This window comes from Urocitellus parryii, chromosome 15 (genome assembly GCF_045843805.1).
Source record: "Urocitellus parryii isolate mUroPar1 chromosome 15, mUroPar1.hap1, whole genome shotgun sequence".
NCBI lineage: Eukaryota > Metazoa > Chordata > Mammalia > Rodentia > Sciuridae > Urocitellus > Urocitellus parryii.
In genome coordinates this window covers 42,983,423-43,003,562 of record NC_135545.1, presented here as the reverse complement: position 1 = coordinate 43,003,562, position 20,140 = coordinate 42,983,423, and the positions used below count along the sequence as shown (strand labels likewise).

The 20,140-nt window shown below is 37.1% G+C and overlaps 1 protein-coding gene and 1 non-coding gene across 3 annotated transcripts in view; both read right to left on the bottom strand.

Annotated features, from left to right (window-relative positions):
• The window catches only part of Nfatc3 (nuclear factor of activated T cells 3), a 97,683-nt gene that overhangs the window by 44,504 nt on the left and 33,039 nt on the right, over positions 1-20,140 (bottom strand). For both annotated transcript variants that reach the window (XM_026404483.2, XM_026404485.2), the window contains exon 2: positions 2,236-3,370. In XM_026404483.2, the coding sequence (XP_026260268.1) occupies positions 2,236-3,370 (1,135 nt within the window). The remainder of the gene's footprint in view (positions 1-2,235; positions 3,371-20,140) is intronic.
• LOC113193760 (U6 spliceosomal RNA) lies at positions 6,001-6,103 on the bottom strand. Its single transcript, XR_013342504.1, has one exon. It is a non-coding gene; the product is annotated as a U6 spliceosomal RNA (small nuclear RNA).

Genomic DNA, 20,140 nt, shown 5'->3' with positions numbered 1-20,140 from the left:
TTTGTATGTGGTGCTGAGGATCGAACCCGGGCCACACGCATGCCAGGCAAGCGCGCTACCGCTTGAGCCACATCCCAGCCCGGTATTCATATTTATTAGTCTGAAAAAACAACTCAATTTTATCAACTCTAATTTCTATACTTGTTCTGCAGGCTTGAGAAAACCCACACAGAAAGATTAAGATAAATTTCAGAAGCAGACCAATAGGTTCAAAGACAGCATCAATACCACAATTCCAAGTTATATTTTTCTAAAGTTAAGAATTCTACAGATGATAATTCATACCAATGAAAAAGCATAAAAATAAATCCCTTAAACGGATACAGCTTTATGTGAGTATTTAATATATTTTATAATCAATTATAGATCAGATTAATTCTTTTTTTTTTAAAGAGAGAGTGAGAGAGAGAAAGAGAATTTTTTTTTAATATTTATTTTTTAGTTCTCGGCAGACACAACATCTTTGTTGGTATGTGGTGCTGAGGATCGAACCCGGGCCACACGCATGCCAGGCAAGCGCGCTACCGCTTGAGCCACATCTCCAGCCCCAGATTAATTCTTAAAATAGTATTGTGACAACTGACAAGCTGTTTGGAAAGTATTCGTTATACTATTCTTCACTCCTTACAACAAAATATATTTCAGCTGGATCCAAGATTCAAACATATCTGATATAAATATCATGCATGTTATATATATATTATATATATATATATATACACAAAAAAAAACTATTAGAAACACATGAAAGCTAGGTTTTTAATTTTAATTATTTTAGAGTAGGATAAGACTTTCAAATGTAACACAAAGTCAAAAAAATACATATGAATACAAAAATTTTTAAATTTCTCGAAAAAAAATAAAATCATAAATTTATAAAGCTGAGAGTCAAAAGGTAAATTTTTATTAAGGCCAGGTATAGTGGACTTGGAAGCTACTTGGGAGGTTGAGGCAAGAGGATGATGGCATATTCAAGGTGAGCCTGGGCAACACCATGTAGTAAGATCCTAGACAGTCAGTCAACAAATAACATTATGGGGAGAAAATGCTTGCCACAAATTTGACAAGGGACTTTAAGCTCTTAAAAATATAGTTAAGGGGCTGAGATTGTGGCTCAGTGGTAGAGTGCTCGCCTAGCACGGGCGGGACCCAGGTTCAATCCTCAGCACCACATAAAAATAAAGGCATTGTGTTGTGTCCATCTATACCTAAAAAATATATAAATAAATATTTAAAAAATATATATATAGTTAAGTTTATTACCAATTAGGTTTTATTTTTTTATTTTATTTTTTTCAGATAAAGTATGACTTTAAGGCTGAATATTATAGGACAAATATACCTCATATCTTTGCTCCCATGTTAGAATTCTATGATTACAAGATTTTAGTAATTATATGAATGCTCTTGGAATTCTCTTACGTTACTGCTATATATAATTTTTTGGCAATTCTTTTTTTAATTAGTTTTATTTTTAATATAATCTTGTAATTTTACAAGATTTTCTAGATAAGAAAATTCCTTCTAGGAAATCCTTATGTGTTATTTCTTAATATCTACAATTCATCATCTATATACTTTTGTAGAAGGGGCACTAAGACTTGAACCCAGGGCCTTGCACACAGTAGGCAAGTATTCTACCACTGAGCTATATATCCCCAATCCTTTTTTAAGTTTTATTTTGAGATAGGTTCTCCATAAATTGCCCAAACTGGCCTTCAGCTTGGGATCCTGCTGTCTCAGCCTCCTGAGATAGCTGGGATTACAAATGTGTGGCACTATGCATAACACCTATATACCTCCAAAATTATAACTTTATCCTATCTGCTTTGAAGACTTCAAAGAAAATAAAAATAGATTTACAAATAGTTATTTGTAAGTAGAAATTTTAAAAAATAATAATAAAAAGGGAGCTGGGAGTGGTAGCGCATGCCTGTAATCCTAGAGACTAGGGAGGCTAAGGCAGGATGATTCCAAATTTGAGGCCAGCCTCAGCAACTTAACAAGGCCCTAAGTAACTTAGTGAGACCCTATCTCAAAAGAAAAATAAAAAGGGCTGGTAAAGCACCCCTGGGTTAAATACCCAGTACCAAAAAGTTAAATAGATAGATAGATAGATGGATGATAGGAAAGAAGGAAAATAAGAAAGGGAGGGAAGGAGTAAAAATGTTTAAACCATTTCCACCAATGATCCAAACTATGAAAAGTCAGCAGCAGCCATTTCCATCAACTCACCGAAATATAGGTGTGTGGCCAGGCTTTGGTTTGTTCCAGGTAAAGGGTGAAGGAACTGAAAGAAATTGGTCACCAGATGAATCTTTCTTTAAAGAATACTGAGATCCAAGGCCATCATCTACTGAAGTCTCCCGGGATGGTGATAAATTTCCTTGATCATCTGAACAGAGCTCTAATTTTCCTGGTAGTATGGCAGCTTGATCTTCAGAAGTCTTCCTTGTTTTCAGAGGGATATCAGTCTCTACACAGTACTGAAATGGAAAAAGTGCAGGGCCAAGGCCTGATCCACTATGGGTAGAAGCATTGAGCCAGGTATCTTCTGTTATACTTCCCCTAGGGGAGTGTCCAGGAGAAGGAACAGGTGAGTGATGGGGTGATAGGGATCCAGCATAACAAACTTCAGCACTGGAGTGCCGCCGTTTCCCACAGGGTGAAGTGGGCCTTGATGAGGGTCCTGAGGCTGGCCTGGGGCTCAACCAATTCTCATCAGTGATACTAGATCTAGGAGAGTGGCAAGGAGATTGCCTGGGTGACAAGGAGTGTCCAAGTCCATACTGTTGATGCCAGGACTCTTCTCCAGGGCAGCCTCCTGGAGAACCACCTGGAGATGTCAGAGGGGATCCAAGAGTAAATCGGGCAGCAGCTTCATTCAACTCCGAGTCCACATCATCATAAATGTGTGAAAGAGATTCACAAGAAGATGCATCTGAGAACCAGCTCCTAGAAGAGATGCTGCTGGCAGGACTAGGACTAAGGGAAGACTCCCGGTAGGATGGCTCAAGAGGAAGATAGAGATGATCTCTAGAAGGCCTCTCCAAATATTCCCTTTCTGGGTCATTTATCTGTAGGTCATCTTCATGTGCATCTGTTTCTTGATGACAGTTAGGAGAGATGGAAGTAATTTGAATACTTGGGCACTCAAAGGGTTTGGGACCACCTAATGGACTGTATTTAGATTCAGGAACATCACCAGTTCCTTCATAGTTTTTGTGACCTTGGAGCTGAAATGATGGTGACAAAACAGAAGAGTGAGACGGTAATCCATGTTGTGGTAAGCAAAGTGGTGAATTTAAAGTAGATGGAGGTGGATCTACATTAAAGATGTAAATGGATGCACAATCATCTGGCTCAAGATCTATGAGGGAAAGCCAAAAAAAAAAAAAAAAAAAAAGTCAACAAAACAAGAAATTAGAAGATTCAGGTGTATAACTTACTAGATGAAAACAATAATAATAATCTTTAGAGAAAAAAGTGGGAGGTAAATTAAATGTCACTAGCTCCACTAAAGAGTTGATATTTTTTAAATGCATCTAGTTATTTCTGCAGATATATTATTACATCTTTACATATAATTGCATAATTTTTATTATCACATTCCTAAAAATGATAATCTTACAATATAATCTGAAGATAAACACTTATTAAAAAGATAATCACATCTGTGATCCTAAAAAACAGAATTGCAGGATGATACAATCATATAATTTGAGCTTCATTTGGGATTTGCAGGTTAAAATGGTGTAAAGGATACAATAGTCTTTGAAAAGTGCTTTTGTTGTTGTTGTTTTTTGGGGTGGTGGTGGGGTTTTGTTTGTAGTGCTGGGGATGGAGCCCAGGACCTTATGCACAGCAGGAAAGCACTCTACTATGGTGCTACATCACCAGTCCTTTGTTTGGTGGTGGTGGTGATGGGAGGGTTGTACTAGAGTTTGAACCTTAGGGCCTTGCACATGCTAAGCTCATGCTATATCAATGAGCAACATCTCTGGCCTACACACAAGGGCTCTTTGTTGTTGTTGTTTGGGAGATACTAGGATTGAACCCAAGGCTTAATTAATAACTGAGCCACTTCCCCAGCACTTTTTTTTTTTTTTTAAACACAGGGTCTCACTAAGTTGCTGAAGCTGGCCTCGAATTTGAAATCCTCCTACCTCAGCCTCCCCAGCTGCCAGGACACAGGTGTGTGCCACATCCAGCTTACATACTAGATTTATTAAAACAAAGGATTATAGACTCAAAATTCAAGAGACCTAGAATACCTCTGCCATTAACTTGAGCTCTGAGTCACATCATTTAATCTAAGCCTCAGTTTCTTTGCAGTAAAATTTCTAAAGTTTTTTTTAACATTTTTTTTTTTTTTAGTTGTAATTGGACATAATACTTTTATTTTTATGTGGTGCTGAGGATCGAACCCAGAGCCTTGCACATGCTAGGTGAGCGCTCTACCGCTGAGCCACAACTCCAGTCCCTAAGATTTTTTTTTCATAAAATGTTTATTATAAACACTGATAACTCCTTCCTCTGCAGTCAAATCATCAAGAATTCATATATTTGCTCACAGCAGACCAGGTTACAAGCCATATGATACCAATGGACGCTTTACTTCAGTAGAAAATAATTCAGTGTGGGGTTGGGGATGTGGCTCAGCGGCACAGCACTCGTCTAACATGCACCAGGCCCTCGGTTCAATCCTTAACACCACATAAAAAATAAATAAACAAAATAAAGGTATTGTGTCTAACCAAAAAATAAATATTAAAAAAATAATTCAGTGGGGCTTTTAAATTAATGATTTATCAGTAATTTTCATAAGGACAGAAGTTTAAAACTCGCCCCTTGCTGGTATATTTAACGCAAAATGGGTCCTGTCAGATAACCTACTGAGAGTGTTTGCAACAATATGGGTGTTTTGCAACTTCACTTTTAGGAAGAAGTGATCATTATTATCCATGTTCACAAAGGCGGAAGTTTTAATAAACCCTAGTACAAGGTGCTTGTTAACATCTTCCTCTAAGGAGATCATCAATGGGGAACCAAAAAGAAAACTGTTCACAAATACACCAAAGAGAAGTACAAATGCCTCTGCTCACAAGTCAAGATGATTATGTTGTCTCATTACATTATTATACCTGGAAAAAATATACTTCTTTAAACTTCTGATGTTGCTATCAATAGTAGGGTCCTTTAATAATCATTGTAAATGATAGATTCTGGAACTTTGGGGGGATAGGCAGGAGAATGTAATGGGGACTAAATCCAGAGTCCCTCTACCACTGAGCCACTTCCCCAGCCCTATTTTAACTTTGAGACAGTCTAAGTTGCCAAGGTTTGCCTGGAACTTGTGATCCTCCTGCCTCAGCCTCCTGAGTTACTAGGATCACAGGAGTTCATGGCTATACCCAGTCACTGATCAAATTTGGACAAGTTACTTCACCTGGTTGAATCTCAATGTTCTGAACTATCAAACCTGTCAGTAGCTGAGTATGGTATCATCTAAAACATATAGGATCAATTTAAGATACGCAATTTAATATAATGACTAATATTTGGCAAGAACACAATACATCTTGCTAAGTTTGAGTTAGTGTACCCCAAAGGTCCATGTGTTAAAGGAATGGTTGCCTGCCTGTGGTGCTACTGGGATATAGTGGAAACTTTAAGAGATGGGGCTTAGGAGGAAATCTGGTCACTGACAGCATGCTTTGAAGGGGATACTAGAACTCTGTTACTGTTCTCTTAGTTTCTCAGCTGTCATGAGTTGAGAAGCTTCCTCTGCCATACACTCCTGACACGAAGTGCTGCCTCACCATGGACCCAATGCAACTGAGCCTTTAACCAGGGATCCCAACTTCCAAACCTGTGAGCCAAAATAAACCTTTCCTCCCTTTAAGTTGATTTATATTAGGTTATCTATTACAGTGAAAGAAAACTGACTTAACACATCAATTACCTTTTATTTCCCCTTTTTAAATTTAAGATGGGTATATACATATTTTTTTTAAATATGGAACAACTTACAAATTTGCACAGAGGGCATGCTAATCATCTTCATATTATTTCAATTTTATCATATGTACTATGGAAGCACTATGCACGCATGCACATTCTCTCTATATATACACACACATACACACACATACACATACACACACATACACACACACACACATGAATATTTTAATTCTGAAATATTTCTATATCAACCACAACAGTTTTTGAAGTACACTATTCTTTCTCACCTCTCTACTTAAACAGAAGTAGAAAGTAAGTGTTCCAAAAAAGAAAACCCATATGTGATTGGGAAAAAAAGCTGAAGAAAAAAAGCTGTTAAAAATTAAAACCAAAACAAAACAAAACAAAAAACACCGGGGCTTGGGATGTAGCTCAGTGATAGAGCACTTGCAGAGCATACATGAGGACCTGATCCCCAGCACCTCCACCCCCAAAATCCTCGCCAAAACACACACACACCAAAAAAAAAAAAAAGAAAAAGAAAAAATGAAGGGCTTTAGTGAAAATGTAGAGTGACTGCTAATGGATATTAGGTTTCTTTTTAGGAAAATGACTGATTTAGAACACAATATTCTAAAATTGGCTCTGACTGTAGTGATGGCTGCACAATTCTGTGAATATACTAAAAATCGCTTAGTGTTACATTTAAAAGGATTTAATTCCCAGCACTGCAGAAAAGCAAAACAAAACTCCGAATTTGTTACCGCAACACAGACTATTAAATATTTATTTATTTTAGTTCTCGGCAGACACAACATCTTTGTTTGTATGTGGTGCTGAGGATCGAACCCGGGCCGCATGCATGCCAGGCGAGCGCGCTACCGCTTGAGCCACATCCCCAGCCCGCAACACAGACTATTAGAATGACAGAATAATACAAGGTCTAGAAACAGATAAAGTACACAGAATAAATCTCATAAGCTTATAAAGACAGAATAATCTCATAAAACTGGGACAAAGGACAAACTTTTTTTGGGGGGGGGCGGGGAACTGGGGACTGAATCCAGGGTGCACTTCACCACCAAGCTACATCCCCAGCACTTGTTGAGACAGGTTCTGCTAAATTGCTAAGGGTCTAGACTTGCTAAGTTGCGGAGGTTAGCCTCGAACTTGCAACCCTTCTGCCTCATTTTTCCTAAATTTCTGGAATTACAGGTGTGCACCACTGTGTCCAGCTTTTTCTATGGTATTCTTACCAAACATAAAAATAAAAAAATAAACTCACCGGGCACAATGTCACACACCTGTAATCTAGCAGCTCGGGAAGCTGAAGCAGGAGGATCTCGAGTTCAAAGCAAACCTCAGCAACTTAGTGAGGCCCTAAGCAACTCAGTGGGACCCTGTCTTTAAATAAAATACAAAAAGGGCTGAGGATGTGACTCAGTGATTGAGTGCCCCTGAGTTCAATCCCTAGTACAAAACAACAACAACAACAACAAAAAAAAAAAACCCACAACCTCAATCTAATAATGAGGAAACATTAAACAAACCCAAACTTACAGATTCTACAAATAACTCATCAAAAGTATGAAGACCATGAAAGACAAAGAAAGAACGAGAAAAATAGTCACAGAAGAGACAACAACTAAATGCAATGTGGGATCTTAAGATTAGATGCTGTAACAGAAAAAGGACATTCATAGGGAAACACTTCAAAATGAAATGGCTTTGGGGGTTTTTCTGTTCGGGTTATTTTCAGTACTGGGCATTAAAACAGAGGTACAATACCACCAAGCTACAATCCCAACCTTATTTTGAGACAAGTTCTTACTAAATTGCCCAGGTTGACCTTGAATTTGTAATCCTCCAACCTCAGTCTCCCCCAAAATTACAGGAATGCATCATCTCATCCAGCCCAGAGGTTTTTTTTTTTTTAAAAAAAAAAAAAAAAGAAAGAAAGAAAAACAATCAAAGAGGCTGCTAAAGAATGTACCATAAGCTACAATGGAATATTAACAAGATAGATATTAAGGAATATCTTTCACCACAAGAAAGAATGTGGTGAAGAAAAAAACTAAACTTGTGGATAAAAAGAACGGTGTATAAACCAAACATGTCACGTGGATAACAAGAAAGACGAAACACTGAGTGAAGAAGCAGAACAGGGATTGGAGGGGAAGAATAAGACAAAAGAATGTGCCTCAGGAAATAATACAGAATTGTAACATAATAAATTTATGTTAAGTTACCACATGTGTGGCTGTTCATCACAGCAGCAGTTCACAAATGAAAACCTGATAGAAATGTACATTTCTGATCCTACCACAGACCTACAGAATCACAAATTTTGGGTGTAGGGCTCAGCAATCTGATGTGACCGTTCTCCAGGAAACTGAGACACAGTAAATTCTGAAAAACACTGTCATGTAGAATGAGGGGAAAATAAAAGATATAGGATAGTGGGTATAGTATTCTAATACATACATAAAAACAAATGAAGTAGATGAAATTGTGCATTTAGATATGCATAGAAGATACATGGACATGAAAGAGGGATGGGGGTGTGGCTCAAGCAGTAGAGGACTGCCTAGCAAGGTGTGAGGTTCCATACCAGAAATGACCACCCCCACCTCCCCCAACCCCCCCCCCCAAAAAAAACACAACTTTCCCCAAAAGGACACACAAGACTGTTAACACTGGCTGCATGCTGGTAGGTAAACTGGATGTTAGAAGATAGGTTAGAAGATGGGTGTTTTCACAATATGTATTTTCATACCTTTTGAATCACATGAATGCACTATTTAATAAATTAATAAAAATGATATAGGCTTAACTCTGAATATCTCCATGAATGGAACCTGGCAGAGTAACAAGATTCATGCTTTACTTCACACACATCTGTATTACATACCTCTTGATAAAGGGGTTTCTTTTTTGTTGTTTTTTTAAAGAAAACACATTTCTAAACCAAAACAAATTATATTATCCCAAAATACAAAATGTTTGTTCAACTGAAGTATTAACAAACTTGCACCTACCAGGTCAGCAATTCCAAGTAAAAATTCTATAGAAATGCTAAATTATTATGTAAGGCTATATGCACTTAAGTTAATCTAAAATAGAAAAAAACTAGGGACAATTTAATCTTCACTAACATAATAATCTTTGTATACAATTCTATACAGGAGCTATAAAAATAATATACATAAGCAAATATGGAAGTACATTCAGGGAACATTACTGAGTGAAAAATAAATTATATTTAGTGGGGAACAGAAGGAAAGGAAAATACAGTTAATGGAGTGGTTACTGGTGAGTTTTTTTTTCTGATAAAGCAAGTGATAAGATTAGCTTTATTTAAAGGAAATGAGCTACACAGCAATATGACAGGAAAATGAGAATAAAAGAAAATATACACATATAGTTCAGGTGAAAAATTTTAAGAACATTAACTGATAGTGGAAAATAAATGGGATAGATTCAAGACAAGTTTCTAACATGGAAATTCAGGCAGAAGAAATCCAGAATGACTTAATTTTATGCCAGCTCTAGAACAACAAATAATGACCAAAGGGATCCTCTACCTGACTTAAACCTGATAGTTCAGTCTGACAATGGTTTGAACCACAAACTTGTCTGTCATGAATCAAGTTCACTTGGTAATTCCTTCTGTATTGAGATTACTGCAGTTCAATGTGATGAATCATGTAATATTCTTATAAGGGTTTTATTGAAATATAATTTATATACCACAAATGTACCTTTTAAAGGGTGCCATATGGTGGTTTTTAATATACTCATAAAGTTGTAAAACCATCACCATTATCCAACTCTGTGTGTGTGTGTGTTTGTGTGTGTGTTTGTGTGTGTGTGTGTGTTGCTGGTGATGGAATCCAAGGCCTTGTGCATGCTAGGTAATCACTTTACCACTAAGTTATGTCCCCAGGCCTAATTCCATATTTTTCTTGCCTCCGCAAAGAAACTCCAAACCTATAGAGGTAGGAGAGAAGAAATAAAAATAGGTAGAAAGGATACAAAAGGCAAAGACGAGGAAATATAATCTTAAGGTTCTATATACCTTTCCTGGTGTATCATTCCCATAGCCAGTTTCTCTCCTATGCCTATCACTCCCAAATTTCTAGAAAATCTCTAAGTCGTAAAGTTACCATAAATTCACTCACTTATGTAAATTACCTTGGGCACGTTAATTAGCCCACCAAAAAAAATAAATTAAATGAAGAAAGACAATGATATTTTAAGAAACCTATAACTTAGGGTACTTTCCAATGTTATCTACCAATTAGTGGTCTAATGAAGACCACCTTCAGCCTAAAGATACTAAGAACTACCAGAATGACAGCCTTATACCCTTACTTTCTGACACCCTTATAACCTTACTCTCCCATATCCAGCCTTCATCAGGTTTTCTTTAAGAGTCAGGAACCCTGAAAACACATCTCTTTCTAGATTGAGGAACATCTTTCACCACAAGAAAGAATGTGGTAAAGAAAAATGTGCATTACTTACTTTACAAAATTAATCTATCCCTCTTACTGATGTATGCTCAATTTTTTTCTGTGACATATGTGCAGGACCCCACTTATCCTGAGTTAAGTGCCCCCCTTTCCTTGGTAATTCCTTGGGACCCTCTTCTAGTGATATCACTTTTCCAGTGACACCATTAGCAGTTACTCTGCATTCTTCCTCCCCTTAACTCCCAGAAAATATTACTCTACTTTGTCTATGAAAACTTAAATCATGCACATCTTCTGAATCATTACTAAGTATAATGATTTAATGTAATTATGATTTAACTGTAATGGAGTAACCACTTAAGATTTGGAAGTAGTAGGATTCAGTGGTGTGCACCTGTAATTCCAGGGACTGGGGAGGCTGAGGCAGAAGGATTGCAAGTTAGAGGCCAGCCTCAGCAACTTAGCAGGCCCTGTCTCAAAACAAAAAGGGCTAAAGTTGTAGCTCAGAAGTACAGTGCCCCTGAGTTATACACAGTATTGCATGTGTGCACATATGCACACTCATGCTCTCCAAATATAAAACTTCAAGGCAACAACTCCTCTATCCACCACGGTGTAACAGAAAACATATACTATATTTGGTCTTTGTCCCAGATTCCTGGCACAGAGCTTCCTTGGAATTTCCTGAGAGATAGGAACATCTTTTGTTATCAATAACAAGCCCCTTTTAACCATACCTGAGTTTATGATAATGAGGTGACTCTCTGGATACCTAGATAGATTAAGGATGGGGCTGGTCTTCAGAATGACGACGGCATGATTAGAGCATTAGAACTTTTGGCTCCCACCATACCCACAAAACAAAGGGAGAATGGCTGGAAACTGAATCCAGTCACCAGTGGCAGATGATTTAATCAACTGAGTTATCTAATAAGATCTCTAATAAAACCTTTGCAACAATGTGTTTTGAAGAGCTTCCAGTTGGTAAATTCACTGAAATGCTGGGAAGGTGATATGCCCAGAGAGGGCAAGGAAGCACACATACCCGTTCCCATGTCTTGCCCTACATATCTGTTCTAATGGGCTGTTCCTGAGTAGTATCCTTTATAATAATCAAATAAGTTAGTTGTCTACTTGAGTTCTTTGAGTTCTTGTGAATTACTGAACTTTAAGAAGGGGTTGATGAAACCTGCAAATGTGTAGCCAGTCAACATCTGAAGTGGGGGAAGTCTTAGGAAATTGAATCCTTAACTTGTGGGGTATAAATCCAAGACTATGCCAAAATTTGAATTCAACTGAACTGAGTTTTAACAGGAACTTAGGCTGTCTTTGCTAAATGTGGATAAAACTTGGCATCTCTACTCTCTTTCCAGCATCCTGCTTTAGATTTCCCTGGAATGGTGCCTACAAGTCTTCAGTGGTTGTCCTACACCTTCCAGTAACAACAGGAAGCAGGTACATTACCCAATGTGAGACTGCCCCTAACCCAAGCAGTAGCAATCATCTATCTCATGGAAATTCACTTCCCCCTTCCAGAATCATAGATCTGATAAATAAACATCCTGAACAAGTGGAAATTGTCCACTTGAGGATAAGAACATCTCCAGAGTCACCTTACAGAACCAGAACTGAAAAAATAATCAACCAGACCACAGTCTGACCAAGAATATTAATTATACATACCATTCACCCTCTGCCCCAACTTTTACTGTATTAATTAAAAAATTATTTTCTTACTTTCCACCATTACCTTTTCAGTTTTATTTTGGGCAGTACCTGGTCTGTTAGGACCCCCAGAGTCAGGCCTCTGGCCTAGGACTCCAATAATATATTAAGAGAATCAGTGAATTGAAGATCCACTTACACAATACCATCCACCTGCCTTCACTCTTCTCCAGTACCTACCAATGATATATTTTCTTCAAATACAATGAGTCAATCTTTGAAAATAAATTTAAACAACTTTGTTAAGTTCTTTATTATGGAAGAATTGTATCATACAACTCAGAAAAAAAAATGTAAGGGAAAATCTTCAAGACATTGGATATGGCAATTATTTCTGGATATGATGTCAAAATCACTAGCAACTAAAGTAAAAATAGATGAATTGAACATATCAAAATTGAAAATATCTGTGCATCAAAGGACACTAACACAAAAATTCCCTATGGAGTGGAAGAAAATATTTGCAAATCTTATGTCTCATGAGGGGTAAACATCCAGAATTTATAAAGAACCCCTAAAATGGACAAAAAAAATTACTAAACAGACATTTTCCCAAAGATATACAAATGGACAAAAAGCACATGAGGGGTTGGGACTGTGGCTCACCGGTAGAGCGCTTGCTTTGCATGTGTGAGACACTGGGTTCAATCCTCAGCACCACATAAAAATAAATAAACAAAATAAAGGTATTTTTTAAAAAGCACATGAAGAGATGCTCATTACTAATTACAAGGGACATGACAATCAAACCACAATGAAATACCAACTCACACCAATAAGGATGGATACTATTTAAAAAAAAAAAAACCCAGAAAATAGCAAGTTTTGGAGAAAATGTGGAGAAATGGAAAAACTGGAACACTTATGTACAGTTGGTGGGAATGTAAAATGACGTAGGTGCTATGGAAAACAGTTAAGCATCTCCACAAATAATTAAAAACAGGATTACCACATGATATAGTCCTAAAATAATTTAAAGCAGCAGTTGGGTGTAGTAGTGCACACCTGTAATCCCAGTGATTTAGGAGGCTAAAGCAGGAAGATCACAAGTTTGAAGCCAGTCTCAGCAACTTAGCAAGATTCTGTCTCAAAAGAAAAACTAAAAGAGGGCTGGGAATGTGGCTCAATGGTAGAGCACCTCTAGGTTCAACCGCTAGTACTGAGGACAAAAAGGAAAAAAAAAAAAAAAGACTGAAAACAGAGAATCAAAGAGAGATCTGTACATAACTATTTTCATAGTAACATTACTAACTAATCCAAGCATCCATTATCAGATGAATAAACAAAATGCAGTGTACATAAATATTACTGTCTTTAAAAGAACACATGCAGGGGTGGGGTTGTGGCTCAGTGGTACAGCACCACATAAAAATAAATAAAGATATTGTATACATATACAACTAAAAAATTTTTTTAAATATCAAAAAAAGGACACATACAACACCATGGATAAAACTGAAAATGTTTTACTAAAATAAGCCAGTGACAGAAAGAAAAATACTGTGTGATTCCAGTTATATGAGGTACCTAGTCAATATCCTGCCAATGTAGGTTCAATGTAAACAGCTTTTGCTTTTCTTCCCCAAAGTTTCATTTAAAAATGTCCAACAGACATTTTTCCAACTACTATCTAGCCTTGCTGCGAAAAGTTAAAGAAACTTGTCCCAGGACCTTGTTTTTCAAGCTACTATCCGTAATGGCTCAAAAATCTTTTTATTTCAGAGATCCCTGGGTCTCAGAAGTTTTGATTTATCAGACATTTCCAGAAGTGGTTATCTCATCAGTTCAACAATGTCTACAAGAAATCAGTTCCTGGAGGTATAGCTCCATGTCAGAGTGCTTACCAAGCATGTGTAATACCTTGAGTTTGATACCCAGCAGTGGATAAAAGAAAGGAAGGATGAAAAGAAGGACAGCTTGGTGTGGTGGCACATGCCTGTAATCCCAGCGGTTCAGGAGGCCGAGACAGGTTCAAAGCAGCCAGCCTCAGCAATGGAGAGGTGCTTAGCAACTCAGTGAGACCCTGTCTTTAAATAAAATACAAAACAGGGCTGGGGATGTGGCTCAGTGGTTGAGTACCCCTCAGTTCAATCCCTAGTAAAACAAGAAAGCAAGAAGGAAGGAAGGAAAGAAAAGGAAGGTAGGTTGGTTCTTGCTACATTCCATTTTGACATTTTGAGGGTACTAACTTTGTGCTGTTCACTTTTTAATCCTACTGAAAACACAATAGTAAATAAAACAAAGTCCTTATCCTCATGGATCTTACATTCTAGTAACAAATGTTAGATGGTGATATTGCTATAAGGAAAATTAAAACAAAGAAGACTGTGAGGAAGCAAGATTATTACTTTAGAAAGGGAGATCTGGAAAGACTTCTCTAATATTTGAGGAGGTACCAAAAAAGTATGAATTTAACACAGCTATATAGAAATTTGGGAGAAGAATACTGTAAGCCAAGGATAATTGCAAATAAAAAGGAATGAAGACGGAAGTGTTCTCAGAGTGGATGAGAAATTCTAGTGGGACTAGAATTGAGTAAGAAAGGGAAAATAAGAGTGGATGTATGCGATTAGAGGAAAGCTAGTCAAGGACCTTGTAAGATGAGAAACCACTAAAGGGGACTAGACAGAAAAGTGCCATAATCTGATATACATATCTAATAAGACATGTGAGAGGCTACTTGTAATAACAGGTAAAAAATAATGGAGCACAGGACCTGTGTGGCAGTTGGTTGTAAAAGTGTAAATAACAATAGGAGTCAGATTTTGGATGAAGATAGTGCTGACAGAATTCCTTGCCTAGATATGAGAAGAATCAAGGATGAGACCAAGGCTTGAGGCATGTACTATTTATTATAAGAACAGCACTTCTTCTTTTTCTTTTTTTGGTTCTAATTGGTTATACATGACAGCAGAATGCATTTCGGTTCATTGTACACAAATGGAGCACAGCGTTTCATTTCTCTGGTAGTATACAATGTAGAGTTGCATCATAGTTATACACGTACCTAGGGTAATGATGTCCTTTTCATTCCACCATCTTTCCTATCCCCATGTCCTTGCCCTTCCCTCCCTCCCCTTTGCCTAATCAAAGTTCCTCCATTCTTCCCATCCCCCCCCATATGGATCAACCTCCACTTACCACGGAGAATATTTGGCTTTTGGTAAGAGCAGCACTTCTTTTTTTAAGTTATAGATGGACACAAAATCTTTATTTTTATTTATTTTTATGTGGTGCTCAGGATCAAACCCAAGGCCTCACACGTGCAAGGCAAACGCTCTACCACTGAGCCACAACCCCAGCCCAAGAACAGTGCTTCTAATCACATAAATGAAAAGGAAAAGAGAGATTCGGGAGATATGAAACAAAAAGCTTCTACTATGCATATATTGAACTGAGATTCCAATAAGTATTTCAATGGAAATATCAAGTAGATACTTGTACATAAAGGCACAGGCTGACCATGAAAATTTAAGTCATAAATGTATAGCTATTTAAATCCACAGACCAGAATATCACCACAGAGTTGAGACAGAGAAGAAAGCAGGCAACTGTGAGGCATAGAGAACTTCAAGGTTTAGGGATTAGGGAGGGGAAAAAAAAAGAATGAATTGGGAAAAGAAACCAGGTATGCTGGCAAGTGCATGTTATCCCAGCAACTTGGAAGGCTAGAGGAGGATGATTGCCAATTCAAAGCCAGTATGGGCAACTTAGTGAGACTCTGTTTCATGATAAAAAATTTTAAAAGGGCTGGGGCTGTAGCTCAGTGGTAGAGAACTCCTAGGTTCAATTCCCAGTACTTTGAACAAAGAACAAATGGGGGGTGGGGGGAGACATCAATAAAATTAAGAAGAATGTGGCACCTAAAAGTCAGGTGAAGACCTACTAATAATGTGGTTGTTATTTTTAGGAACTATTCTACATGGTTAGCATAGAAAGACATGCTTTTAAGATAAGTATGGTCCTTGTCCTCATGAAATACATAGTCTCAAGAGAGACTGACAAAAACATAAATTAAAAATTTCAAGTACTACTAAGTGATAAAAAAAAGACTAAAAAGGAACTTATTTTAGACAGGCTACAGCAATTGCTTTTTTGACAAGATAACATGTAAAATAAAACCTCAAAGATATTTAGGAACCAGCAAACAAAGAAAGGGAGGCAAGGGTAGAGAAGGTGATAATTCTGACCTAGAGGAACAACATAAGAAAACAGAATCTAAGTCTGATAAAATCTTTGTTTCTTTGAGGAAGTTAAAGGCCCAATGCGGCTAGAGCTAACCAATGAAGAGAGCTGGAAGAAGCAAGAACTATAACCATAGTAAGGAGTGTGAATTTTATTCAAAGTATATTGGAAACCACGGTAAGAGTTTTTAAAAGAATAACATTTCCTATTATATCGGAGAATAACTTCAACTTTTGTATATCCAATACCTAGCAAATCCCTAACATTTATTTCACCTATAATAATTTGTTAATGTTGTTGAATTATTCCCCTTATAGAATCCATGTTACTCCCTAAATTATGTTCTGTAAACCCTCAACTAGAAATTTCTGAACCATGATTTTCTTGGTAACGGTATCAGACTTGTTGAATTAGGATAAATCAAGAACCACTTAGCTGATAATGTCACCTATCCAAAAAGTAGTTACACACACAGAGGTAAAACAAATCTCTGAACATCCAAAATACAGAGACACAGCATAAAATCTCAGATGTTTAATTCAAAGGAATTTGAATTTTCCTTGGCCTCTTGTTCAAGCACTCTAACTCAATTTCGGAACTCATAACACTATATGCTCAGATTAGAAGTAGGAAATCAGAAGAGAAGGTAGCTGGAAAAGAAATGGGGAAAAAAAAAACACACAAAACAAAAACCAGGCAGTTCAAACGGCATAGTACCTTAAAAGCATCCAGAACAATCTGTTCTATAAGAATTCCATCTATGAGTGTGCCTTTTTTTCCACATCCTCGACAAAACATATTGTTGTCTTCATAATAGCTGTCATTCTTACTGGAGTGAGATGATAGAGTAGTTTTGATTTGCATTTCTCTAATTGCAAAAGAGGATGAACTTTTTTTCATATATTTGTTAATTGATTGTATATCCTCTTCTGAGAAGTGTCTGTTCAGGTCTTTGGCCCATTTATTGATTGGGTTGTTGTTGTTGTTATTATTATTTGGTGCTTAGCTTTTTGAGTTCTTTATATACCTGAGAGATTAGTGCTTCATCTGATGCCTAAAAATTTGCTCCCAAGATATAGGCTCTCTATTCACCTCACAGATTGTTTATTTTGCTGAGAAGAAACTTTTTTGTTCGAGTCCATCCTATTTATTGATTCTTGGTTTTAATTCTTATGCTATAGGAGTCTTATTAAGGAAGCTAGGACCTAATCCCACATGATGAAGATTAGGGCCTACTTTTTCTTCTATTAGACGCAGAGTCTCTGATTTAATTCCTAGGTCCTTGATCCACTTTGAGTTTAGTGCATGGTGAGAGATAGGGGTTTAATTTCATTTTGCTGCATATGGATTTCCAGTTTTCCCAGCACCATTCATTGAAGAGGCTATCTTTTCTCCAATGCATGTTTTTGGTGCCTTTGTCTAATATAAGATAATTGCAATTTTGTGGGTTAGTCTCTGTGTCCTCTATTCTGTACCACTGGTCTACTTCATACATTGCTGGTGGGACTGCAAATTGGTGCAGCCAATATGGAAAGCAGTATGGAGATTCCTTGGAAAACTGGGAATGGAACCACCATTTGACCCAGTTATCCCTCTCCTGAGTCTATACCCAAAGGACTTAAAAACAGCATACTACAGGGACACAGCCACATCAATGTTTATAGCAGCACAATTCACAATAGCTAAACTGTGGAACCAACTTAGATGCCCTCAGTAGATGAATGGATTTTTTAAAATGTGGCATATATATATAATGGAATATTATTCAGCAATAAAAGAGAATAAAATCACAACATTTGCAGGTAAATGGATGGTGTTGGAGAAACTAATTCTAAGTGAAGTTAGCCAATCTAAAAAACCAAATGCCAAATGTTTTCTCTGATATAAGGAGGCTGATTCATAGTGGGGTTAGGAGGGGGACCATGGGAAGATTAGACGAACTATAGATAGGGCAAAGAGGAGGGAAGAAGGAAGGGGGTGAGAGGTGTAAAAAAGATGGTGAATGAGATGGACATTATTACCATAATTACGAGTATGAAGACATAAATTGTGTGAATATACTTTGTATACAACCAGAGATATGAAAAATTGTGCGCTCCCCCCCCCTCTCTATATATATAAAATATATATATAAAATAAGAATTGTAATGCATTCCGCTGTCATGTATTTAAAAAATAAATAAAAAGAATTCCATCTAATCATATTGCTTATTTGCAAAGTACATTTTCCTTTAAAATGTCAATTATAAACTGGGCCTAATTGGTGCATGCCTCTCAAATCCGAGCTCCTTGGGAGGCTAAGGCAGAATAATTATCAAGCTTAAGGCCAGCCTAGGTTACAAACCCTGTATGAAAAGAGAAAAGAAAAATTTTTTAAAGGACTAAGGCTATAGCTCAGTGGTAGAGAGCTCACCTAGCCTGCCTTGGTCCTGGGTTCAATCCCCAGAACAGATTTAAAAAAAAAAGTAAATTATAAATTTAGTCCTTGCTCATTATTTCATTAGTATTATAGTTAATCTAGGATTGACTGGAGCAGTTGAATTTTATTTTGGGGATCCCAGTCTCAAAATAAGGGTTGTTGCAACAAGCAACAAAAGGAACATTACTAAATCAAATGGACATGGTAAAGTTTAAAATGTTTGTGCACAAAGGAAGTTAGCCAATCTCAAAAAGCCACTGTAAAGTGGTATAGATACTGTGGGAAACAGTTTGATAGTGCCTCAAAAGGTTAATGAATAATTGCCAGATGAGCAAGCAAGTCCACCTGCAGTTACACATATCAGAGAAAATGAAAAGTGAAGCACATGGTCTACAAAGAAAAAAAATCTGCAAATCATTTTTCTGATTAAAAAAAGGACTCAGAATATATAAAGAACTCTAATAACAAAAAGACAAACTACCCAAGTAAAAAATGGGCAAAGAATATGAATAAACATTTCCCCACAGAAGATATAAAAATGGCCAGCTAACACATGAAAAGCTGTTCAAAATCATTGCCCATTAAGGAAATGCAAATCAAAACCACAATAATACTTTTTTTTTTTAATACCAGGAATTGAACCCAGGGACTCTTAACCCTTGAGCCACATCCCCAGTCCTATTTTGTATTTTATTTAGAAACAGGGTCTCACTGAGTTGTTTATTGTGTGGCTTTTGCTGAGGCTAGCTTTGAACTCACAATCCTCTTGCCTCAGCCTCCTGAAAAATAATACCATTTTACACCTACAAGGATGTCTTTGAAACCATGGCCACCACCCCCCGCAACACTCATACTAGGGATCTAACCCAGGGCCTTGTGTGTGCTAGGCAATCATTCTATCACCACCTATATCCCCACCCTTTTGTTGTTGTTATTATTTTATTGAGACAGGGTCTAAGTTGCACAAGCTGGCCTCAAACTGCTGGGATTTCAGGCATGCCCCATGATGCTCAGCTTTAATTTTTTTTTTTTTTTTTTACCAGAAAATGTAAGTGTTGGTGAGGATGTGAGAACCCTAGTACATTACCGGTGGCAATGTAAAGTGGTATAGATACTGTGGGAAACAGTCTGATAGTGCCTCAAAAGGTTAATGAATAATTGCCATATGAGCAAGCAAGTCCACCCGCAGTTACACATATCGGAGAAAATGAAAATATGTCTATATAGAAACTTGTACACAAATGTTTATAGCAGCATTACTCATATTAGCCAGAATATGGAAACCTAAATAGTCCTCTATAGATGAATGAATAAGAAAACTGTGATAAATTCAGTAAAATACAAAAAGAAACTTAAGTACTAATAGATG